This window comes from Protopterus annectens, chromosome 2.part0, assembly GCF_019279795.1.
Source record: "Protopterus annectens isolate FY-2018-M chromosome 2.part0, PAN1.0, whole genome shotgun sequence".
In the NCBI taxonomy this organism is placed as follows: domain Eukaryota; kingdom Metazoa; phylum Chordata; order Ceratodontiformes; family Protopteridae; genus Protopterus; species Protopterus annectens.
This window is the reverse complement of record NC_056728.1, coordinates 208,359,082-208,385,635: the sequence shown is the minus strand read 5'-3', so window position 1 is coordinate 208,385,635 and position 26,554 is coordinate 208,359,082. Positions and strand designations below refer to the sequence as shown.

The following is a 26,554-nucleotide window of genomic DNA, read 5'->3' as shown; positions in this document are numbered from 1 at the left end:
AAAAAGTAATTTATTTTTTCATGCCTCACAACCTTTTGTTTCCATCTAGATATTAAGTAAGCTGAGATGTAGCCAATGCATTAAAATATTTTTTTCTTCTACACTTTATTTTGTCTTGATTGGACTCTCATAATGACAGTTTTGCACCCAGGGCAGTGTATTTAATTAAAGTACCAGTTTTTGTGGTTTTGACCCCTTTCTAGTTGGTCACACCACTTCCCAATGGCCCCACCCATTCAACTGTCTCCATTTGATTTGAAGTCTCCAGCCACCACTGATACAAACCAAATCAATGCACAGTAGATGCTATTTCACTGGCACTACATCTATCGTTGGATCACCTGGAAAATGGCAGCAGGTATGTGCGCATGTTATTCATTGATTTCAGTTTGGCATTCAACACAGTCATACCGCAGCAAATGATAGAGAAGATAACCCAACTAGGTCTCAGCACTCCAATGTGCAATTAGATTCTGGACTTCCTTACTGAAAGGCCAGAAACAGTATGCGCAAAATAGAACACCTCAAACAGCATCACCTTGAGCACTGGTGTACCTCAAGGCTGTGTTCTGAACCCTTTGCTATTCATTCAGTTAACGTACGACAGTACAGCTCCAATTGTATAATTAAGTTTGCAGATGATACCACAGTTGTAGGTCTCATCAGCAATGAGGAAGAAACAGCCTACAGTGAGGAGAAGAGTCAACTGATAACTTGGTGTGGTAACAACAATCTGGCACTCAATGTGAATAAGACAAAGGAGGTAATCATGGATTTCAGAAGAAACCACAAGAAATATTCCCACTCACAATCAATGGAGAAACAGTGGAGAGGGTTAGAAGCACCAAGTTTCTTGGGGTGTACATCTCGGAAGACTTGTCTTGGTCCGTAAACACAAATGTCATTGTCAAAGCACAGCAATGTCTACATTTTCTGTGAAGGTTGAGAAGAGCAACTCTACCAGCCCCTGTTCTCACATCCTTCTACAAGGGCACAACTGAGAGCATCCTATCAAACAATTTTACAGCTTGGTAGGTCAACTGCTCCACCACAGACTGCAAGCCCCTCCAAAGAGTGGTGAAAGCAGCAGAAAAGATTACCAGGACTACTCTACCATCTATTCAAGACTTGCACCAGTTTTGTGGTCTCAAAAGAGCCAGGAAAATGGTCACTGGCTGCACTTACCCTACATATGGACTACTATTTCTATATCCAACATCAGGGAAGCATTGTAACATACATTGCAAATGGCCAGATTTAACAGAAGCTTCTATCGCCTGGCCATCAGGCTACTGAACTCAAATAGCAACCTGCATCTCGCTTGACATCAGGGACAGTATACAATATGACAAGTGAGAAGCATATTTGTGTGCAATAACCTTAAAAGGTCTTAAATTCACTATGCAACTAATCTAGCAGAGTATAAATCTTATTTCTGTGCAATATCCATTGATGCTAAAACAGCATTCTGTGCAATAAGTAACAGCTGAGAAATTTTTGTGCAATAAATATTGTGTTTCCTTAGATTAGTGCCAACATAATCCTGTGCAATAAGAGGTGGCTGTGGAATTCTGTGCAATAAATACAGGGTCTCTTTAGCTTAACAAATGTCTGTTGATATGTAAAACAGTAAATATTATGTAGTAGAAATGTCTAAATGTAGTAATGCGAATTGTAGTACATGTTATATGTTTGCAAATAGTAATGTGATTTCGTTCAGTTGCACTTGTGGAGTCTGAATGCCAAAGTTTACTTTGACTTGACTTTGACATAGGCCAGCTTTCCAAACTTCAGGGCACCTTCCACATGCCTTAAGCGGCAGTAGCTTGACCAGAGCAAAATCTTCACAGTTTTCCTGCCTCAAGCAAGTAGGCTGTAGCTATGAGAAGAAAAATGCTAGGAGAGGAAAATGCCATAGAAAAATATATGACACTAAGTACACAAAGATATATGCATCCACACCCTAGCAATGCATCAAAAACTAAACAAGGGGGATGGATACAACAGTGAGCCATTAGAAGATCTGCTGTTAAGTTTTGTTACACAACTGTACCACGTTCAGCATTAGACTATTGTTGCAACAGCCTATGATAATCAAGTAGATTACTAAAGCTTAGGATTACTAGGGGGGAGGAGGAAGGAATTCAGGAATCCAGGAGCCCCTGAAGGATGGCCACAGTAAAGCTTGTTCTGGACCTGGAAAAGGAATTCAGTTTGTAATGCTCTGTGAAAATCTAAGGAGAGGGCAAAGTTGCTGCCTTTAGAATAATCTAAGTCCACCCTTTCCAAAAAGCCACAGAAGAAGCCAAAGCCCTTCTAGAGTGGACTCTAGCCCTGCCTGGAAGTGGCTTGTTATAGTTATAATAGCAAAACTAACTAGTCCTGCCTGGAAGTGGCTTGCTATAGATAGAATAGCAAAAATAAATAGCATGAGACAATCATCTGAAAAATGTTCGTGTTGACACTGGCTGTCCGTTTTTCTTAACTTCTTAGTAGACCACCTGGCTTTGCTGAAGGACTTAGTTCGGTCCAAGTAGTGTCTGCACTTTCTACGCCATCCATTCTTTTCTTGAAACCAGAAAAGAATATGGAGTAAAACCAAGTATCCTCCTCTTTTTCTGGTTCACTCTTGATTGTTTCATGGGACTGTAGATATTATAGTTTGTTATGGAGACATGTAGACTTGATCCCTGGGAACCATTGAAATGCCTAAAAAAATTGGCATTTGAAAATGTAGTTTATATCCCTACTTTAATAATATCTTTAGGACCACATATTCTGCATGATGGACTCCAATTATTTTACACACTGGGACAGATTGCCTCCTATTCTTACAGGAGGTTGTGGGTACATTTGGGAAGTAAGGTGAGAGGGTGGGATTGGGGTGTGGTTTGCAGGGATGGTGAGGAATGAACTTTGCTGAATTATAGCTGTTCCTTCTGGATGTTACTACCCTGAGGGCCTGCAGGCTGGACCCCTTGGCTTTTGTTCTTCCAGCAGTTCATCTTACATTTTTGTGGCTGGCCGTTGTCTTGCTTAGGGCAGAAATGTCAGGTTTTACTAGGATAGCTCTTAAAGTATCACATCACAGTGGAAAGAAAAAGATCCTGGATGACTACATAGTTTCCCCTTTTCCTCCAGTCACAAACACCTTCTCTTCCAGGGGTTCACAGGTGCTTTAAGGAGTTATGCTTTAACATGCTTTGGCAGTGGATGTGTCCTCAGCTATGCATGCCACATAACTACAGCCCCATGGCAGCTGCCCTGCTTATCAAGTGCATCATAGCTGCATTTCATTGAGTGTCTGGTGACCTGGGAACTGAGGTTGCACATATCAAGCATCTCACTTTATTTCCTTACTTACTCTCTGTTTTTAAACTCATCTGGTTAAGGAGGGACTCCTGAAACTTCAGTATGTTTGACAGACAGTTAAGGGCCATAAAGGCCTGGTAGCCGATATACAAGTCTTCATCTCAAAGCAAAGATTTTATTCTCCCTGCCATTGGTAACAGGATTCCTGGTTGAACCCACAGAAGATCTCTTGAAGGAATCTATGGACAACACTGCAAGATTAGTTACTGGGTTCTTATAGGAGGTACTTGTGGAAGTTATGGACCCTAAAGAAACAGTTTGGCTTCCTAAGAGCAGGGAGTTGGGAACCTGGTTCTAAGCAGACTCTATTAAATGCATAACCAAGGATTTACAAGACTAGCCGCGGTGGTGCAGCGGTATTGTTGTTGCCTCACAGCAAGAGGTTCTCCTGTTAGATTCTCAGCTGGAGTGCCTTCTGTGTGGAGTCTGCATGTCCTCCCCGTGGTTGAGTGTCGTTCGAAAGACATGCGCGAATGGGCGTGCCTTCGCTGAAGGTTGGGCATCGGGCTGGCAACTCGGCACCATAAAAATAAAAATAAATAAATAATCTACTGCCAATCATTAGCAGACCGGAGTTCCACTGAGGCGACCCCTAACTGGGAAAAGCCAAAAAGACAAACAAGGAATTGCCAGAGATTTGTGTTCAAGCAGGCCCAGAAAATTCCTGCATCTAACTTGGGCCTGAGAAAATTCCTTGGCCTCCGTTTAAACGTCTCCACCATACTATGGAGGATATCTGCAATGAAACCTCTTTTGGGTGTGACATGGAGAATAAGGTATTCTCAATGACTGCTTTATTTACGGTTTGATTTTTGCTTTTATTAATTAATAAAACTTATTTATTTCAATTTGACAAGTGAATAAGTGGGCTGGTCTCCAATACTTTTTCAACCATGACAGCGGCCATGTGGCAGTGACAAAAAACATCAACTAATGTGTGCAACACAGAAGAGGAAAACAATTCATATATACACCCAAGAGATACAATAGTTGCACTATAAAATGTCAGAAGTAAAGTGAAACAGTTATGATACAAAATTCGAAGCTTTGGTATAACAGCCACAAATTACAATAAAACAATTGTAATACAACATATCTAGGCAATGGGAGTACAGCCACAAAAAATTAATCAGTAGTGTCAACAGCAGCATGTCTGCAGTGCTATCCATTAACATGAAAGCAAACACAGCTAGCTTTGCTCATGAGATGGTACTTCTGTTTGGACTTTTTAAATTTTGTCACTGACTCCTGTTCTCTTACCTCAAATGGTAGAACATTCCATTTGAAGGAGTAATGTCAGGAAAGGGCTTTCTCTCTACAGAAACAGTAAACTGGGTTTGGAATCTGACAATAATTAGGGACTTCTCAACATTTTTCCCAAAATAGGTAGTTTTGTTGTCTAATTTGAAGTTTAGTCTAAACTGGCCATGGGTATAAGTGTGTGGTATGGAAGAACAGTCATGGCAGGGCTAGCTATCCGGCAGTATAAATTTTGGTTCTAGATGATTGTCACCACTAAAGTGACACCCCAACCGCGTGTGTGAAAATGGAAAAAAGGGGTTGTGGATGGATGGATCTTAGAGATGGGTCATAATGCTGTTTTAGGACTTTAAAAAGAGTGAACTAAAAAGAAGTGCAACTCTGTAAATTTTACTGGCAGCCAGTTTAAACTAGCCAGCTATGAGGTTACAGTAATGCACAACATAATCTACAAGTAAAGCAACTATACAAACTTTATTTTCTGCAATTTGCCATTTGCAAGCATTAGAGCAGGAACATTAAGCGAGAAGAGGGAGCACATACTCCAGTTAGGTATGAGTACATTCTGAGCTACGGAGCAGTGAGCAACAGAAGGGAGACAATAGGCAATTCTATAATGCAATTTAAGTTGTCCCAATGATTTATTTACTAAACTACAAGGTTTGATCAACGGTTAAGCCAAGGCAACTTTGATCAGACATATATAGCATAGCACTGCATTATTATCCAAGATTAATAGGAGGGTAGTCCATGTAGTATCTGCATACGGGATTAATAAACATTTTTGACTGGGTCCAATTACAGAGTATACCAAAGCTAGTTTGAAGATGCTGCAAACCAAAATTATTTATACTGGATTCTAGCAAATGAAAGTCATCTGCATACATAATTAGTTTTAAACTGGGCAGCTCATTTAGGACAGAGGAGATACCTGGTCAGCATAGGCCAGTTCATTCACCTCACAGTCTGCAGTACCTGAATTCCTCTGGTGAGGATGGTCACTTTTCCTTACAGCAAAGTGCATCCTTGACAGAGAGAGTATGTAAGAAGGTGTCAACCTGGACTTTAATTCAGGAAGTGCAAAGTGAACATGAAAAGATCTGGGCTGCAGGTCCTGCTGAGACCAGACAGAGGTAAATCTACCTGATGTCCATGTAGCCTTACAGATCTTGGGGCTACCTTTGGAAATTTCACATTAATGGTTCTATGTTTTTATCAAGAATGTCAGACCCGTTTGCTACCAAAAGGCATTTATACCAGGTTTATCTATGACTAAGCCATGTGCAATACATGTTTGTTTGTTGTTTTGGCTTTTCCCATGTAATCTGCAAAAACTTCTCACACAGTTTATCTAAATTGCATCTATTGCCTTCTGCTGTAATGGTTATCATATCACTGTCCTAGATTTCACTGTGTGTGTGTGTGTGCGCACACACAAGCTTGTGGTGAAAGACTAGAAAGGTAATACAACTTACACTGAAAGTAACTTCTGTCAAGTATCAAAGGAAAACACTAAATACGACAAAAATGTGATGTAACATGTTGACACTGCAACAAGTTCTCTCTAGTAAGAGATGTGTATGTGTAAAACATACATAAAAATCACATTTTATTTTCAAATTTAAATTTCAACAGTTAGTGAAAAGTTAAGAAAAAAGAAGTTCAGCACTTATCAGACTTTCATAAATTAAAGAAAATTACCATTTCTGTTCAATATATCATCCCAGACTGGACAAACTCCATAGTATATAGAAGGTAACGTGGACATTTCCCTCAAGGAAGATGCTGCCTGCTCCTTTGTATGGGTTTCAAATCCAGCTTGTACATCCAAGGAAGCTTCGGAACTTTTTTTCTCCAGTAAATCTTCCTCCTCTGGAGGATTTAGTCCAACATCATATCCAAAGCCACTATCTTCACAAGAAACCTGGGGTATGCACCCCTGACGACTTTCGGTGGCAGAATTAGAATTACTAAGTTGTTGTGACTGCTGATTTGACTGAGCCGATGTTGAAGCTAAAAGCAATGGTGTTGATGACTGCTTCTGTTCCATCACAGGGTCAGCTTTGGCCTCCACTCCCCCTCCTCTCTCCAGTAAAGCTTGGGCTAAACGTTTCTCAAAAAGAGATCGAGTGGTGGGTGTAATTGGTCCACACTTCAGTCCATTTTGTATAGTTTCCTGCCTGAGTTCATCTGGAGTCAACTGCTTCAGTCTGCTCAAAATTGCTTCCATTGTTTATTCTCCTAAAGAAATGCATAGTATATTAAATTAAATACAACACCTAAACACATCATCATACATCAGTTCTGGACTTGCCTATTAAGAATGTTTAAACAACAACGCATCTATCCAAAAAGGAAACAAGTGTCATATTCTCAATTTCCCGTTTCGTCACTTAAAATTAGAAACCATAAGAAAAGGTCTGCAAGTCAAAAAACAAGAAAAAAAGGCTGTAAATAATTCTCGACTTACCTATAATCGATATAGTCAAATTAAGTTCTTCTGACCTATTACACAACAGATTTTCTTATCAACGGATTTACTTACCAATTACCTACTTATTCCAACCATATTTAAAATGTTCATTTTTTGAAAAATCAACTACTCTGTTGAAATTACTCCAAGTAAGCCACCATGCTTGGTGTATACAGTAAATGCTTCAGTTTATTTTAAGTACCAGCAATACAGCCAGTTCAGAAGGCTTTTAAAAGACACTGGAGGGCACAATTCTAAAGTTTAGTATGGGTGTCATTTTATACTTCATTTCTTATCATAATGATGATGTTACTCAAGTGTGCCCTGCCAAGGATATAACAGGCAGCAAGCTTCCAAAGCTTCAGGGCACCTTCCACATGACCCAAGTTTGGGCATGAAGCCCTTCACAGCTTTCCTTCCAGCAGAGAGAGGGAGGCTGAGCCCTCCATAAAGAAAATGCTAGGAACAAAAAATGAAATGTCCATAACCTGGCAAGGCAGTTTGGGCATGTGGAAGGTACCCTGAAACTTTGAAAACTGTTTGTTATGTCCTTGACAGGATATGACCCTTACAGCCAGTGCTACTGCAGCAGTGATCATTTCAACATCTACTGTTAAGTAAAGTACAGCTGTGTAAGTTGAACTTACCATAAGTGGATCCTGTCAAGGTCTGCAGCATTAGCAAAGACAAGTTCTACAGGACATACAGCTGTAGTAACAGGAGATGCAACACCACAGTTATCAACTCCTGATGGCATGGCGCTGAAGGCTGCTGTTCACACAAGAATGCACATGTCACTAAGCTATACTGTATGAAACTGATAAAGACAATGTGCAACTGTACATATTTGTCAATTTTTTAAATTTAGTCTGCTGTCATTTTCTCTTTGCTCGCTCTTTTTTTATTTGTTTTTGCTTTTAATGGAAGAAACAATATACAAGGATCATTTTCCCTTAAAAGCCATGTCTGTAATGAAGTAATGCTATACCCGATTCTGTCACTAACCACAACAAAAATGGTTTACTCTTTTGTTGCTTGACCTTTTCTTGCAATTAGTCCCATCTTAAAATTGAGCAATAACCACAGTCAGACTTAACGGATGATACAATGGCTTGACAGCTCAAATGATCTTTGAGACTGCCTTCCAGAGTGGGTCAGATACTTTGACAGCTCCTTCTGATGACCCCTTGTGCAATCTGTATAGACATCTCTCATCCTTACCCTTCTGGAGGGCAACCCTGTGGTCCACATATGACATTCCCAACACTGTGGGAAGGCCTCATATAGCCTTTCTTCTTCACTCACACCAGAACCTTGTTTTCCCTTAGGAAAAACTAACTCTAATGATACTACAGCATTTCCTTAATGAAATTCACGCAACAGCTGAATAAAACATGAGTAACTGGATACAAAGGAAGAGTGGAAAAGAATATATTATACTGCAGAGGATCGGAGCTCTACTAGGACAGCACATAGAACTAACACATACAATGCTGTAACAGCTTACTTTGAAGGTCACTCTTGCTCAGAATACTCTGGTAGTAACCCAAAGTAAGTGTCAAGCAGAGAGGGAGTAACCCAAAAGCAGGAAAAGGAACTCTGAACAGGATAAGCATTGTCTTTTCAAATGCTGTCACTGCTGAGGTCAAGTTGAAAGTAATTGGTGAGCATGTACAATAACCAAGTGGCTTTGCCACAACTGACTGCAGTGCATGTTTTTCTTAAAGCAAACAGTGGAAGTAGTTCTCATTACAGAGCAACTTCTAGATACTTCCAGAACTTTGGAAGGCAATTTATAGTGCAGTACACAATACACTTAAGCAACATTTCTTTGAATACTTTACCCAACTTTTCAGCAAGTCTCGCATGTTCATGAGCCATTAGGAGTTAAAACCACAACTGCCAGTGAACATTCAGAACAGAAAAAATACAGCTGTGTTAAGAACTTACAACAGTAGTATGTCCTACTTATCAATTTTGCAGCATTCCTTACAACAGGGATTGCCAGAAATAACTTGTTGGTTAATGGTGTTCTTCACAGGACTAATTACGCAAGAAGCTCATTTCATTCCCAGGCTGAAAGATGTTGGAATGTGTTACATATTTCAATAATGAGGGAAAAAGTGATTGTCTCAATTTAAATATATTTGGATATCTGGGTAAGGAAGAGGGGTCTTGAAAGTTGATTTACTGACGGCAGACTCTGAAGGCTTTTCTGAGCTGTGAGTTTCTGTCACTAACATTTGATATTCCAATTCTTGGGCCCTTCCATGTGCTGTATGCCAGACAGATGTCCTACGTCTGATGCATAAGGGATATAACTGAAGTACGAGCACCAAATCTTCAGAACAGTAGCTGCAAATGAGGAAGAGAAGACATACAGTAAATGTATATCAAGAAAAAGACCCCTCAGGCAGAAGGGGACAAAAAACATGGAGAAGGCATGAGGGAAGGAATACTGCAACAAGGATGAGCAGGATATCTACTGTTATGCTAGGTTCTTACACAGCTGTACTATGTTCTTCCTTAATCACTGCTTCAGCATTCCTTACAACAGGGAGAGTACTAAAGCTACTATAAAAGATGGGAAGAGGAAGAAGGAACTGAAGAACCCACCAAAAATACATGGAGGATGGACTTAGAAAACTTGCTCTGGCCCTTGAGGTCACTTCCAACTTATAGTGCTTAGTAAGTTTATTTTATTATTATTATTTTTATTTATTTCATTCGTTAATTGAGTAGTGTCCGACTGGGAAGAAGCCTGTTTTCAGCGGAGACCCAAGGAGAAAAGCTCCAAGCAGGTTACATAGACTATTATTTATTTCTAATATTTGTTGTATACCAAATAAAAAAAAAGTTACATAAAATACACAAACAAATAGAACTTCAAGTTATAAGGTTCTGAACATGATGTCTACAAAGTAGACATATTAAACAGTTTTGCCATACATTTTTTTGTGATAACAAGTTATGTTCTAAGTGTAAGAAGGCTTTAAATAGCCAGGAGGTGCAGAGAAATGGGAACAAATGGAGTATGACATTGGTGAGTTGAAATGATTAGCCTGGGTGGGAACAGGAGCAAAGTCTATGTTTGGAGAAATACTCCTTAAGGGTATGTTTAAATGTACGTGTATCATTAATGGATAGGATATGGTGTGGAACAGAGTTCCATTGTTTGGCAATGATATGGGAGTACAAGGACACGAAGAAAAAACAGTTCCAAAAACACACACAAACTGTAAGCACATGTTGCTGGAAGACAAACAGTTTGTAGTCAATCCGTTAAAAACAGGTTTAATCCTTAGGCAAAATCTCACAATCAATCCAGCAAGCATATAAGTGCTTTCATTTTAAAACTTTTAAAACTTCATCAGATACAATGTGCAATAGTTGTTAAGCCATTTAAATAAACTTAAATCGGTCATATGACTTTTCAAAATCCCAAAATTTAAAGTGATAAAACCCTTACCCAACACGTTTCTATGTATAAACAAAAATTTCCTACATAAATAATACATACTATATCATATTATTTTAAAGATGTTGTCATTTTTCTTTCTGCTTTTCCCGGTTAGGGGTCGCCACAGCGGAACTCCGGTCCGCTAATGATTGGCAGTCGATTTTTATGGTGCTGAGGTGCCAGCCCGATGCCCAACCTTCAACGAAGGCACGCCCATTCATGCATGTCTTTCGAACGCCACTCGACCACAGGGAGGACATGCAGACTCCACACAGAAGGCGCTCCAGCCAAGAATCGAATGAGAGAACCTCTTGCTGTGAGGCGACAATGCTACCGCTGCACCACCGTGGCTTTATCATATTATTATTTTAAAGATAATAGCTATAAATACTAAATTCATGTAAGTATCATAAATAACATTCTGATCATACATGTATATATACATTGTTAAAAACATTTCATTTAGTTAGCAAATGTGAGTAGATTTTTTCATCTTTCCCAAGCCTTTAGTTTCAGGATAGGTGCTATACTGACATGGTCACTTAATCCTGGATATCTATATGCTTCTAGATGTAGCTGCCACTTTAATTCATGTTGTTCTAGAATTACTGTCCGGGGCCCCCCTTTTCTCTCTTTCTCCACCCTTTCTAGGATACTAAATTTAAAAAAGTGTGCTCAGGGTGTTAATTTAAATGTCTAAACAAAGCATTCGTAGTTTTTTCTTTTTTAATTTCATATAAATGTTCATAAATTCAATTACGGAACTTCTGCTCCACTTTTCCAACATAAAATCCTTCACATCCCTGGCATTTTGCTAAATAAATTATTCCTAAAGTATCACAATTATATTTACCTTTTATAGTCAGTCTCCTTTCCCTTATACTAATATGGGTTCCCTCAAGTATATACTTGCAGTAATTACATTTGCCAAATTTAGTCATCCTGGTGTTTAAAGAGCATATAGTTTTGCTTTTTGCTTCCTCCATGTTTTTGATGTTGCAGCCCCTTCTGTAAATAATTGTAGGTGCTTCACCAATGCCATTAATTATATTTAAATGTTCATAAAACACTTTCCAGTTCATAGGTTCATACTAGGCTATCTGCCCGAGGGCATTTACAAGCCTAGCCCATAGTTTTGTGGCTTACGCCACCCCTTTAGTATGGGGAACTATACCCATTATTTTGCTGTGCCTCTGTCGAGCAGTGACACTGAGGTAATCCCTGGGGTATATCTGCGATCTCCCATCCATTGGTCAAGATTTCTCTTGAACAAGGCCAGCGAGGTGCTCTGCCTCACATATACCGGGATTTTATTCCACAGCATAGGGAGTCTTTGGGTGATGAATCTATCCCTCCAGCACGTCCTATTAATAGCCGTGTCGAGGTTTAAGTCTCCCGCCCTTGTGGCTCTGACGGATCTAGATTTTTGAGGTGAAGCATATTCATCAAATCTGGGTTTGACATGGCCTTGTATGTTAGGCAAAGGTCACCTCTGAGCAAGCGTGGCGACTGAATAGAGCTGGAGTTCTTTCAGTCGGGCAGCATAGGACAGATGTTTGAGACCCTTTATCCTTTTGGTGAGGAACTTTTGTGGCCTCTCCAGCTGCTGCAAGTGTCGGGTCAGATACATTCCGAATGGGGCATTGTACTCAATCATTGGTCTGATGAGTGATGAGTATAGGGAGACTATGACCTCCCTTGATCTAGATGAGAATCCCTTCATGATAAGGTGGGCAATGTAGAAGGTCTTCCTAACTACTTTAGCTACATGGGTGTCGAATGACAGACTACTATCAACCTGGGTCCCCAGGTCCCTGATAACTTCTTCTGTGCTCAGTGGATTGCCACCTATTTGGTAGCTAGGGGTAACCTTGTTTTTCCCGAAGGGTATGACTATGCATTTTTTGGCATTTAACTTTAGGCCATGGCTCTAGCACCAGTTATCCGTTTCTGTGAGACCCGTCTGAAGGATATCTGTGTCAGATGTGTTTTCTACTATGGCACCCAGTTTGCAGTCATCTGCAAACTTTGTCAGCCATAACCCTCCTGTGTTTGCTTGTACTTCGGAAAAGTAGATGCCAAACAAGAGTGGGCCCAGGACTGAGCCCTGTGGTACACCACTTGTGACAGGCTTTGAGTCTGACATGGCGTCAGCAACTCTGACCCTGTGGGTTCTGTCACTCAGCCAGTTTGCAACCCATCTTGTGATGTATGGGTTAACATTTAAGCTGATGAGTTTTTCAATGATACCCGAGTGGGGTATTGTATCAAGGCCTTCGCCAGATCGAGGTAGGCTGTATGGACTGCCTTTCCTCATCAATGGCTTTGGTGACTGTTTGAAAAAGTCAACCAAGTTTAGAAGGCATGATCTGCCTTTGACAAAGCCAAACTGGGATGGATCCAAAGTCTGCAAATTCCCTATGTCTTTATTTATGAGGTCCATTATGATCCTCTCCATGGCTTTGCAGATAAGGCTTGTCAAGCTAATGGGCCGGTAATTTCCAGGGTCGGTGGAGGCACCGCCTTTGTGAAGTGGGACCACAGTTGCAGTGCGCCACTCCCTGGGTACGTATCCAGAGGTAAGACTATGATTAAACAGCTGTCCTAGCTGTGGGTTTAATTCCTCGTTGAGTTCATGGAGCACACAGCCGGGGACACCATCAGGTCCCATGGATGCTGTGTTTTTTGCTTTGGAGAGAGCAGTTCTCACTTGGGCGTTGGAGATGTTTGGGGGGCTGCAATCGCTTTACGGAACTTCTGCTCTGATTATTCATAATCCATTTAATGTTGCCACTAGCTTTATTAAAAGTTGTAATAAATGCATTGTTATATCTTTTGTTGTTGTTATGATTACCATTAATGCTAGTTGTTGCACCACTTTGTAGATTCCCTGGCAGAAAAGGTTGATAAAACCCCACTTCTTTTGGATGTAACTTCTGCAATTGGCTCACATAACAATCCATACGGATAACCTCTCCTAATTAACATGCCTGTCCACTTCTTTGTAAAAATCTGTATCCAGCTTATTCATTCTAGCCACCCCTACCAGTTGGCCCTTTGCCACTGCCCTTTTCTGTTTGAAGGGGTGGCAGCTGGAGTTGTGCAGTAACATGTTAGAGTAAGTGGGTTTTCTGTATACGCTAGCTACATATTCACCCAAATCGTGTTTTTTCCTAAGCATTACATCCAAGAATATCATCTAATTTTTATAATACTGACATGTAAATTTAAGTAAGTCTGTACTTTCATTAATATATTGTATAAAATTTTGAAGAGTAGTCTCATCATTTCCCCAAATAAAGAATCTGTCGTCCAAACAGCGCAAGTAAAATTTGATGTTTCCTACATGAATACTATTGTGTATGAACCTCCGTTCCCATTCCAACATGACTACATTTGCGAAACATAACCCCACCGGGAAACCCATAGCAACTTCTTCCTTTTGTTTATAAATATCTTCTTCAAAATATATGAAATTGTTGGTGAGAACTATTTCTAACAGTTCTATAACACTGTTAACTATTATATGATCCATTTTTTTTATTCTCCAAGTATTCCCTGGTCCATTCTAAAGCAATAAAGTGTGGAATGATGGTATACAAGTCCTTTACATCAATTGCAGTCATAATATCCTTGTTCGCTGTCAGGGTAAGCTGGAAAACCATGAGCTTGTTTTTTGGGGAGTTTAGAACAGGTGCTGGACTGTAAGATAACTTTCAATGTTTTTGGAGGGCTACTTGAGTTTTTTTCTTGGAGCTCTGTGATTGTGGGGGCTGAGCAGATTAAGGAAGCATCATCAGCATATGTACAGTGTATGTCATCAATGTATGCAAAGAGGACTAAGTAGCTGCTTCCAAAATGGATCTAGCATTGAGACCATTAAAAAAGTTCTAGAAGAGTAAACCACCCAAATAGAGTGAGCACAAACAAAAGGATGCTACTTGCCATAAAGAGAAGACCAAAACGAAATGGCTTTTGAAATCGAAGAAAAGATGGTTTGCTTGGAAAATGAAACTCAACTTCTTGTCCTAAAAAAGAAACAAAAAGTAGCTCAGATTTCCCAATTTCTTTAGTCTTGTTCAAATAATATCCGAGCCATCCCTGCCAATCCAAAGAATGGAGAATCTTCTCACTACTATTTTGAGGAGCTGGAAAGAATGAAGGAAGATGGATGATCCGATTCAAAAGACACTAACCATTTTTGTCATTAAAGTAGGATTGGTTCTAAGAGACATTTGTCTCAGTGGAAAACCAGAAAAGGAGTATCTGCCATAAGGGCCTGAAGTTGAGACTCCTTTTACAGAAGTCAAGGCTACCAACAAAACAATTTTCCAGATATTTTTTTTTCTTTTTTAAAAAGAGGAAGAAGTTGCAGACCGAGTCAATTTTAAGATCAAAGTTTGGGTCCCAAAAAAGAAAAATAGGTTTTCCTGGAGACCGAATATGAAGGAAACCTTTCAGAAACTGTTTAACCACAAGCCTAGAGGACAGTGGTGGATCTAGAGGCAGGCAAGCAGAAAGGTCTGTCAAATGAGTTTTAACAGAAGAGTATGCCAGACTCTGAGCAACTCACACAAATCAGAAAGAACATTAGGAATACCCACTAAAAGAGGGTTGCGACACCAAGAAGAAAAGGTTTTCCACTTTGCGACAGATCTTCTAGCAATGGGTTTTCTAGACTCCTAAAACTGAAGTATGTACTCAGGAAACTGGTGATGAAAGATTCAAAATCCTATTACCCAGACAGTCAACTGTAGAGCGAGAAGATGATGGTGAATTAGACAGCCCTTGTCTTGTGTGAGTATATCCATTTTGTGGGGTAACTTGTGATGGCTGCCCCTGGACAGGTGAAAAAGGAATGGAAACCAATGTTGTCTGGCCTAAAACGGCATCACTAACACAATTTTGGGCCTGACCAACGTGATCTTGTGTAGGACATTTATTAAGACAGGATGAGCGGGTTACACATACAGGAACATCCCTTTCAATGAACAAGACATGGCATCCAACTTCCAAGCCAGAATACTTCACATTTTCGAACACAACTTGGGAAGTTATCTGTTCTGAGGGGAGGAAAAAGATCTACTTGAGCAGTACACCACTGATGTTCAATGTCCAGAAAAACCTCTCTGTTAAGCATCCAGACACAAGGATGTGTTGTGGATCTGCTCAGACTGTCTACAACACCGTGCTCTGAGGAAATACAGACCGCTTAAAGAATCAGTTGATGGCAGATGCCAAAAATCCCATGCTGTAAGGGCTAATGTGCAATGACTGTAAAGACTTTGTTCCCCCGTTTATTTACCACATAACAGTGGCGTTGTCTATGAAAACTCTGAGTAGACCTGAAGTCCACAAAGGTAGTGCATAGCCAGAAAAGCCAAAATAAAAGCATCCATTTCCATAATGTTGATATGCTGTTTTATTTCCTGTGGTGACCAGACCCTCTAAACCTGGATGTGGTTGGAAGAAGACTCCCTTGGGAGGGGCGAGAATCTAGTTGGGCTTTTTAGGGGTAGGTTCCATCACATCAGGCTCCTTCCATGCCTTCTGGGACACCAGGAAATTTGGGCATCGGGGGGGGGGGTCACCATCCAGAATGTAGGCGAGTCCACTCTGAAGGCCTCCAAAAACACTGACTCTTCCAGGGAAGGGGTTTCAGTGGTCCAACCCCCATGCTGGCAAAGGGAGTTCCAAAAGATCGCCAAAGGGAGAGATTTTGGGGGACCCTTATCCAGTAGCCTCAGTGAGGCACTTTTCAACTGAGTTCAAGTGCTTCCTCTTCCCTGAGACTTCCCACCTAGGAGACTCTGGGGGGAACTGGAAGTGGCTGGAGCCCCTACAGTGAGAGTCGACTGGAGGCCACCCATAGCGATCTGTCCCGGCGCAAGTGGTCACAAGCCCAGATGTGGAAGAGGGAGGGAGAGTGGTTGTACTTAACCACTACCTATCTACTGATGGGAGAAAAACCTTTCTGTAGTGTTGAAAGCAGAGGCAGAAGCAGGCCAATCACAACGTGCAGACCTAACACCCGAAAACCCCAAAGACACACTGGAACCTGGGGACACTCTGCCCTGCCCCAATGCTGAGACTGCAGCTAACTATCAAGAGCAGAGGCCCTGAGAGGTATGGTTGACCCCAAAACAGGAATCACTGAACCCAAACCACAGAACCTCACCTCAACCTGTCAGCCCCGAGGTCTGCCAGTCTCCAACACCATCGGAGTGGAGGAAACCAAGGTAGGGATCAGAGTCAAAAATTTTCCAGGGCATTGGATCCTATCAGAAGGAGGAAATGACAAACAGCTGGCTCTGAAAACCTAAGATTCTTAAGCCCTGAAGGAGGAAACCAGGGTAAAGGAGTTGTAGCCTCAGGATGAGGGTCTGTATTCGATAAGTCTTCACCTTCCCCTGTGGCATCAAACTGAGTTCTGAAGGTAATACAGTGGGATTACTCTTTGCAATACAAATCTCTCCTTCCTTTCCAGGGGAATCCTTCTTATCTAGTGAACCAGACCACTATTTTCTCCCATCTTGCACCACATGCTGTCTTAGAGAATCAAAGTGCCTCTCAATATCATAGCTAAAGGTTTTTATTCAAGAATTTTTCTAATTCCCCAACCAGAAGGATCCTGGAGGCCTGTACTGAAACTTTCTTTTCTGAACTAGGATGAAGTTCAAGATGTTAACTCATCAGAAACTTGTACTTTCAATCTCTCCACTAGCTTTCATAGTAAATTTGGATTTAAAAGACATATACCATCTCATTCCTGCTGCAAAGCATTTCAGGCATTCCTTCAGATTTGCTGCATCTGGCTTACTTTATAAGTTCTGTTTTACACTTTGGACTATTCACGTCATCAAGGGTTTTCACAAAATGCCTAGTTCCAGTCACTGCTTACTGTGGACCTTAAGGCATTTACATTTTCCATACTTCCACAACTGTTTTATTTTTGCAGATTCTTTACAACTCTGAAGTATACTTAGCAACTGTTAAGAATCTTCTACTTCAGTCTGGGTTTTTAAATCAACTTTCAGAAGTCTTCTGATGAGACCAGTTGGCATAACGGTTAAGGTCTTTGCCTCCCATACATAAGGTACAAGGTTCAATCCTGAACGCCGACCAATGCCTGTTTGGAGTTTGCACATTCTTCCCGTCTCTGTGGGGTTTCTCCCATGTCTGAAAAACATGCTGAGTGTTTTCCATCTCAAACTCACCAATGAATGGCGCTGTGGGCAGCAGCACAGACTGTACATGGTGCCTTATAGCGGGAAGAGTTGTACAGACCAATCGCTATGGGAATCTACTGTGGTGCGCAGTATCCTCAAGATAGGAGAACACGGATCACAGACTGAGCGCCGTGGCAGGGCTAGTCACTCGACTGTGTAAAATATGGCTCTAGGTGATTCGGTCATGTTGACTAATGTTGCCAAAAATGGGCAAGGGTAGCTACCAGTGATAAGTGGGTTGAGGACCTGGCCTACCCTGACCTACGCCAGGGATCTTTGCTAACAGTGGGAGGGGTATATGTGCCCCTACTGGCCAGTGTGTGCCCACCATAAAGCCCAGCAGCCCTGGGTCGATAAGCTACTGACCGGCCGGTGTCTAGCTGCCCAGCCTGGGTTACTTGGGATAGCTCTGTTGAAATGGTGTAGGAATTTTGGTGAGAAAGAGGCTTCAGAAAGAAGCGAGGGATATCATCAGAATTAATGACAGACTCATAGCAATCCTCCAGTGTAGCGATAAGGCAGCATTCATAATCTCAACCTATGCCCCACAGCAGGGTCGTGATAGTGAAGAAAAGAGTGCATTCAGACAACAGTTGCAGGACCTACTAAATAAAGCAAGACATCAAATGGTGTTGAAAATGGGCGACTTGAATGCACATACTGGGAAAGACAAAACAGGATATGAGGACTGCCTGGGTCCACATGGGTGGGGCAACAGGAATAAAGAAAAAGAAGCCACTCTAGACTTCTGCCTGGCAAATGGCTTGATAATACCTAACACATGGTTTAGAAAGACAGACTGTTACAAGATTACATACAAGAGTAGTCAACATGCAACTCAGGTAGACTCCCTCCTATTAAGGAAAAGGCACTGGGGTAGAATTCATGACTGCAAATTCATCCAAAATGAAACAGTCGGTCCACAGCATAAACCACTGGTTGCCACAATCAGCTGCAAGCAGTGGTCAGAGAAGGCTCTAAGGTCAGAGACCAGGCTGAAGATCCGGACATTGACTGGAGAGAAAGTAGAACAGTTCAAAGGGTTACTCAAAGCTCTAGCTCCCCAAAAGGAGGAAGAAATAGGTGGAATTGAACAAGAATGGCAACATCTAAAAACAGCATGTGTTAGGGCTACATAAAGTTATGTGACCGAGACACGTATGGAAATAAGTTACATAAAGAAAGCTGGTGGTGGAATGCAGAAGTCCAGGAAGTCATCAAAAGAAAAGAGGAGTGCAGGAAGAAGTGGGAAGATAGAAAAGACTGACCAGGCTAAGAAGGACTAATGGTTGGCTAACAAAAGAAGCTAAAAAAGAAGTTGAAGAGGGCATCAGAGGCACTCTACCAACTTCTGGAAAGTGACTCAGTAAGTGGCACAGAAACTATATCAGACTGCAAGGCAAAAACAGAAAGACAAAAGAAGATAGTCAGGCACCCTTCATAAGGGATGCCAGCAACAACCTGCTCACCAGTCCACAGAACAAAGACAGATGGAAGGAGTATTTCCAGCAGCTTCTGAATTAAGAAAACCCCCCACAAAAGCTGTACTGCCCCATAAACACCCTATGATGAGAGAAGAAGAGGAGCCCACCCTAGAAGAAGTAAGAACAGCACTAAGGAAAATTAAGTCAGTGAAAGCAGCAGGTTCAGATGAGGTCACAGGAGATATGATAAAGATGCTGGGTGAGTTAGGGGAGAAATGGCTCCTGAGGGTACTAATAGCACAGTGGAGAGAAAGGCATATCCCAGATGACTGCAGAATAAGCATACTTGTGCCAGTGCACAAGAACAAAAGGAGATATCCACAACTGTGGGCAGTACAGAGGCATCAAACTCTTATCACATTGCATGAAAGTTCTGGACAGGGTGACTGATAAACGGATACGCAAAATAGTAGAAAATAAGATGGGAAATGAGCAGTTCAGATTCAGATCAGGATGCAGCACAATAGACCCGATGTTTGCAGTGAGACAGATACTTGAGAGGAAGCTAGAGATGAGGACAGAGTCTAACTGGGCATTCCTAAACTTGGAGAAAGCATAGGAGAAGGTCCCAAGAAAGCTGATCTGGGCATTAATGCGGTGGTCTGAAGTCCCAGAAACATTGGCAGAATTAGTGCAGGCTATGTACAAGGACCCAATGACTCAAGTACAAACAGTGTTTGGCCTCACAGGGGGTTCCCAGTGGGAGTAGGTGTACACTAGGGTTCAGCTCTAAGCCCATGCTGTTCATACTAGTGATGGACTACATTAGCAGACAGGTCAACAAAATTGCTGTAGGCAGATGATGTGGCATTACAGGCGGACTCTGAGCTAGGACTTCAGCAAAGAATAGGAGAATGGAATGAAAAATTGAAGGCACATGGGATGAAACTAAGTACAGGTAAGACAGCAGTAATGGCAGCAAAGTGGGGAAATCAGAAGAAGCTGAGAACAGAGATAGAAGAGAAGACAGTGGAGCAGGTAAACAGCTTCAAGTATCTGGGAGGGGTGGTTGAGAAGGGAAGTCTGAATGAAGAGGCCAAAGCTAGAATCAGAAGGGTTGCAGCCAACTGACAGTGTCAGGTGTAGTCTGTGACAGAAGAATGCCAAAGAAGCTGAAAAGTAACGTGTACAAGACAGTGCTGTGACCAGTACTACTGTATGGTACAGAAACCTGCTCAGTAAAGGCAGAACAGTTGAAGAAGCTAGAGGTGATGGAAATGAAGTGCCTGAGACGGGTGGTAGTATGTACAATGTGGGACAGATGAGGAAATGAGGACATAACAGCAGAAGCCAAATAGCTCCAATTGCAGAAATGATCAAAGAGAACAGATTACGGTGGTTTGGACACATGCAGAAAAGACGACGACAATCTGGTGAGGAAGATTTGGGACAAACTGGAAGAAGGTAAGAGAAGTGAGGACGTCCAGCTAAGAGGTGGATGGATAATGTGAAATAAGATCTGCGACACTCGGGCACGAGTGTTGAAGAAGGCAGGAGTGCGGCACTGAATTGATAGAGTTGGGGACAGTTAATACGATACCCTGACCCCATGCAGAAAAAATGGGAAAAGGGGGCTGATGATGATGGTTTCAGAAGTCTTCTCTCATCCCTTTTCAAATAAGGATTTTCTTGGGATGTTTGATAAACTCTGCCTTGGCACCAGGCTTTTTGTCCTCCAAAGTAAACATACTTCCACAGTTTTATTTTAGTGTTGCTCCTTTCAAAGTCATGCATCTGCAATGTAGTTTCTCAGGATTTTGAGGTACTTTGCATTGAGGATTCTGATGCTTCCGATGCCCTGACTACATACTTGAAAAATGCAGTAGTACCTCAGATCAGTCTAGACTCAGCATCTACACCCTTTGTCCTTTCAGAACCTTAGTTCTGGGGTTTGTAAAGAGGGAGCTTGGACGGTGGTAGACCAGACAGCTTGAAATCTAAATTTTCCATTCTCCCTTTACCCTCTTCCATTCCTAGTCAGTACCACCGATGCTTCAGACAGAGAGTGGGGAGCAGTTTCCAATGGAGTAAAAGTGCAATCTCTGTGTGATCCTGTAGACAGACTGAAATACATACATATCAGAGAGATGCTGGCTGTTATCAATGCTTTGAAAGCCTTGAATTATGTTTTGTCCCCAGGACCTCACTGCACTGTTGTCTGTATACACTTCTAGTGATACATAAACACACAGGAGGTATCAGATCATACCCTCTCCGCAGACTGCTATGGCAGCCAGGGAGGTAGCAGTTCAACTCAAGTTTTGAGTCTTCAGGCTTCATACATTCGGTTAGAGCAAAACCTGGATGCAAATAAGCTCAGCAGGTAAAGGACAGACCCCCCCCCCCCCCCCCCCCCACGAATGCACACTTCAACCTAAGGTCTTTTAAGAATTTATCCAGCGAGGATTGAGGTATACCTCAAGTAGATCGGTTTGCTTCCTTTCAGAACAGACAATTCAAAAAATTCTATTACAGGACTCCTTGAAAACATGCCTGGAAGAAAGAGGCTTCCTTATTCACATGGACTGGAATGCTCTCGTATACCTTTCTGCCCTATCTACCAATTTCCATGGTTCTTCTGAAGTCCCAGAAGGACTATCCAAAAATTGTGGTGGTGAATCTCTTTTGGTTAAGACAATAGCAGTTCTCTAGTCTTTTCAATGTAGCCAAGGGCAAGGACAATTATGACAATTTTCCCAAGTCTGGATTTGCTCACACAAAACAGGATTTGTTTGATACAGCCCCAATCTGAAAACTCTTCGACTGCCTGCCTGGATGACAGCAGGTACTAAAGGAGGTGAGAAAATCTGCTACTAGAAAATCTAGTATGTGCAAGTGCAAAATAATTTTTACTTGGTACCACTGAAATAATCAGGAATTCTTCAGGCATTGCTGCTTATAATCTGAATGTGTAGTTACTGCTCAATGGCCTTTTGTTTTTTTTCTATCAAGGTAAATGTCAGCCATTTGATCTCCCCATACTCAAAATCAACACAACCACTGAAGCCCATCCTGAAGAAACATTATACACTTAATTATGATTGGGTTGCAGATTGTTAATACGCATATTGTGTGTTTGAGACATGGATTCCAAGAAATTCACCTCAAGTGCGAAGTATGAGAGATGAATCTTCACATCCATGTCGAAAATACAAATTTTCATTAAGATCAGAGATACAATTTTAATTCTTTGTAATGCATGGATCTTCTCCACGTACTGCTAGTTAGTGAAAAATCAGATTTAAAAAGAGAGAGAGATGTGTACTAGCTTTGGATGATGGTAAAGCTGTTGGGAAGTGGTTGACGTCTTACATATTCCCTGTATAATGGAAGCAGTTGTAACCAAAGTACTGGGTGTCATACCTCTCAACTGTACTGAATTCCTTGGTATTTACTGGTTTTGAGAGAAAAATTACGGGAAGCCACAAGTTTCCTAATGGCCCCTTTAATTTCCAATTATTTATTTATTTATCATTTGAAGTTATGTGTGATATCACGCTTCGCAACATGCAGGGGCATGCGTGATGATATCATCTTTGTGAGGCAGTGCCTGACGACCTGTCTCAGTTGAAGACTGGAGTGGGTGGGAGTTTCAAATCGTGGGTACTGCCTGGTAGTGATGACAATGCACTAGAAGTGTCTCACAGCTTCCATTCTTAGTTGTTGTTAAGAGAGACACAGTGTTTTGTGTATACAATCATAAATGTTTCTGTATCTGGATTCAGAGTAGTCATTTTCTTTTGTAATGTCTCAGTCTCACTCTCAGCTGCTTGAATCACTTTCATTTATGGACCTAAAGCTGGTCATCAGCTTAAAACTGTAGTGGAGGGAAAAAAAATAGCAAGTAATGGTCAGTCGGGAAGTTGGACTTGTTGCATCAAGAAAAAATATGCAGATTGTGGAAGGAATTCAAATGGGAAGGAACTGCGAAAAATGAGGACATCATGCCCATTTCTACAGGTATGTAGTTAAGGGCAAAATTTGTTCGTGGACCTCACAGCTCCTGAATGACATGCTCTGCAAGAGGAAGGAATTCGATTTGGGCACCGAGGCGCTCAGCACGGATGCTACACAAGCACAGTCCCTTTCGCCAGTGCTGCCACTGATTTGCTACTCCACACCGCTATGGGTGAATAAGGTTAATGCTGCTGTGCTGCACTTGCAGCAACAATCACATGGGAGAGGAGGAAAGTCAGGTAGCTGGAATGAGCAGTGGGGCAATACATTTCTGTCTGAGGGTGGATGGCAAGACGCAAGCAGTCAACGTAATTTAGAGGTCATAGGATCACAGGAAGTTACTAGGCTACTGGCCCTGAGGTCCTTATAAGCCTAGTCAAGAGTTTAGCCCATGCATAGACAAATCAGCACCCGATGCCCCTGTCCAGCAGGGACATGGGTGGAATCCCAGGGATGTATTTTTTATTTCCCATCAAGTTATACAGACTCCGCTTAAAAAGGGTAAAAGGTACTCCACTTGACATGGAGAGGGAGTTTATTCCATAGATGGGGGAGTCTCTGGGACACAAATCTGTCCCGCCAGCAAGTGCTATTGATGTCACAGACCAGGTTGAGGCCGCATGTGCAGGTTTCTCAAGTGGAGCTTGACTTGTGAATATGCAGCAGTCCCATCATGGTGGGGTCCGAGATCACCTTGTATGCCAGACACAGGTCACCTCTGAGGAGTCTGTATGAAACAGAGTAGAGGCATAGGGCTTTTAGCCCATCTGTGTATGGTAGATTTTTGAGGTCCTGGACTCTCCTGGTGAGGAACCTCTGTGGTCTCTCCAGCTGCTGCATGTCATACGAAATGATTTAGGAATCAGAACGTGCTACTTTGTATCTGTGAAGAAGGAATGCATTGCTGACACTTAAGATGTGAAGTACATAGTTAGGCTCGCAGATGGAAACTCTGAGCAAGGGGACATTACATACTCTAAGTTTTATTGCAATTCTGTTCTACAACAGCCTGAAACATTGTTTCACATGCAGTTGATGCAAATGTGTGCATCTGTTAAGCCTCTTTTTTTCTGGTTGCAGGTGGCAGTTAATCTAAACACAGTCCTACTCCTATTGTATTTGTGAGATGAATGCCAAAGGTGCAGAACAGATGTGTTGCTGGTGGCTTGCCTGGATTGGTGGGTGTGCAGATTAGATGATAGCTTTATCCTGCGAGTTTACCTACAGTCTGTACCTACGCATTTATGTATGCTGTAATAAACTATTATATAGTGTCACAAGACTGACTTACCATGAGCTAATTTCCTTCCTGCTGGTGCACACTGTATCATTATTAGCTGGTTTAGGGTAGTTATTGAGTTGTCGAAGGAATGTGCCACTTTCTTATCGTTTGGGTGTGCTTTAAAGAATGCCATCAATGCAGACCCTTAACCTGCATCATAACATAATTAATATTTTGACCATGAATTGCGATTCTAATTACGGAAGTATTTATGTTTGCTCTATTCAGTTTCCCATTGTTTATTATGTTGCTAAATTGCTTGCTGTCTACCTAAGCTGTATTATGCTTTTTTAAATTAAATTCATGTTATACTTGTTCTATCAAGTTCGGGTCATGACTGAAGAGAGTTAAAAGACCAGCCCTTTTATTCAGTCAACAAATAATTTATGAATTTGTTATTATCGGGAAAGTGTATGATCTATTTATGTCGGACAAAGCCAAAGATAATGGTGGGAGTGGGACAAAGGGCCAAGAGAGACCGATATTAAATATTGCTCCTGTAATTTCAGATAGTAATTAACTATGTGTTTTCTGAGGGATATGAAGTCTGAAATTCAAATGTCTGCCATTATTTATTATTATACAGTGACTTCAATCTTCATGTTGGTATCCCATAATTCCACGGGAGTGGGTGGGGTTACATTATTATGCAGTTTAGTTTCCCACATGTGGGAAATCACAGGGGTCAACCCAACTGAAATGTGCAATGGAAGAGCCTCACTCTGGGGAAAACACTTTCTTGAGCATGGTATTCCCCCTGCCAGGCAAGTATCAGCAGCACGGCAAGAAATGGATTAGTTTCAACTACATGATTATGTATGCAAACTTTATGTTAACCAGCATCCTGAATTTTGGCCAGTTATAACTACTTTTCATGGGGCTTTGTCCACATTTTTGACATTTCCAAGTTGAGAGGTATGTTGGGTGTACTTCAGCAAACAACAGGCCAAAATGGGAGTTGAAACTAATCCATTTCTTGCCATGCTGCTGCTGCTGTTTTCTGGTCACACTGTCTACTTTCAGTGCAGACAAGATGTTAGCAGCATCTAGGGGGAGTGTAACAATCCTCTAAACTTTGTTAAGGTTGGGTCTCACTCTGCAGTAGCACTTAACCAGGAATTATTTGAATTTTTTTTGACAATAATCGTACTCCACGCACTGCAAGTTTATTCTGCTACACAGATGAGTAGTAATATAGAGTTGTGCTTGAAAACATTTATACATCTTTGTTGCAACATGTTTACTCTTATAGCTTTGCAGTCTGGAAATCTACGGATGCAATTAATATTCGGAGTTCCACATAGACATGCATATAGATAGCATTAATTTATACAAAGTTTTATTCAAATAAAACTATGTGAGAGACAGGAGCTTTTGAATTTATGCACGTGTAGTCATTAATATGTTAATCTGAAATGAATCTTTGAGCTTTTTGCCACTTTTATTATCCTAGATTCTTTTATGACATTTTTCACTTGTGGTAGCCTGATAACTTCTTAATAACATTGCCACAAACATAAAACTGCCTTAACATGTTCACTTTAGGTCCTTTTTCTCAATATTTGTTAGTTAAAAACACAGATTTGCTACAACAAAACCAAAGTTCTAAACACCACTGAAAACTTCTTTACTTGCAACCTCTAATTCAAATTTATTTTCAAGTCCGATTATCTCTGTTAGAGTAATACAGCAAAATGGGCCCTTTTTCTATACAACCTGTGCAAAAAACAAAAAGAATAAAGCAAGAAAATTTTGAAAAAGTACAATGTTAATGCTCTGTCACTAAAAGGTGCATCTCAACACACGTTACATCATGTAGACAATAAAAAAGTAATCTCAAGCATGTATTACCTACAGAAAAACAGACATCTGTTGGGGTCGCAGATTTCAACTAACAAGGACAAAAAGTCATAAAGCTAGTTAGTTATTGCACAGCTATATTTTGCTTAACTAGCCAACAGTCAGTGGCACAATTTTCTACCAATACCAGCAGCTTCATTTTATCATATAAACAAATCTTTTAATGAAAGAACTGCA

The 26,554-nt window shown here is 41.2% G+C and overlaps 1 protein-coding gene and 1 pseudogene across 1 annotated transcript in view; both read right to left on the bottom strand.

Moving 5' to 3' along the window:
- ANKLE2 (ankyrin repeat and LEM domain containing 2) overlaps positions 1–26,554 on the bottom strand; it is a gene marked incomplete in the record, with an annotated part of 2,117,323 nt that overhangs the window by 2,022,796 nt on the left and 67,973 nt on the right. The window contains 1 exon segment of the mRNA XM_044060669.1: positions 6,350–6,873. Within this exon segment, the coding sequence (XP_043916604.1) occupies positions 6,350–6,862 (513 nt within the window).
- LOC122793795 lies at positions 25,159–25,289 on the bottom strand (annotated as a pseudogene).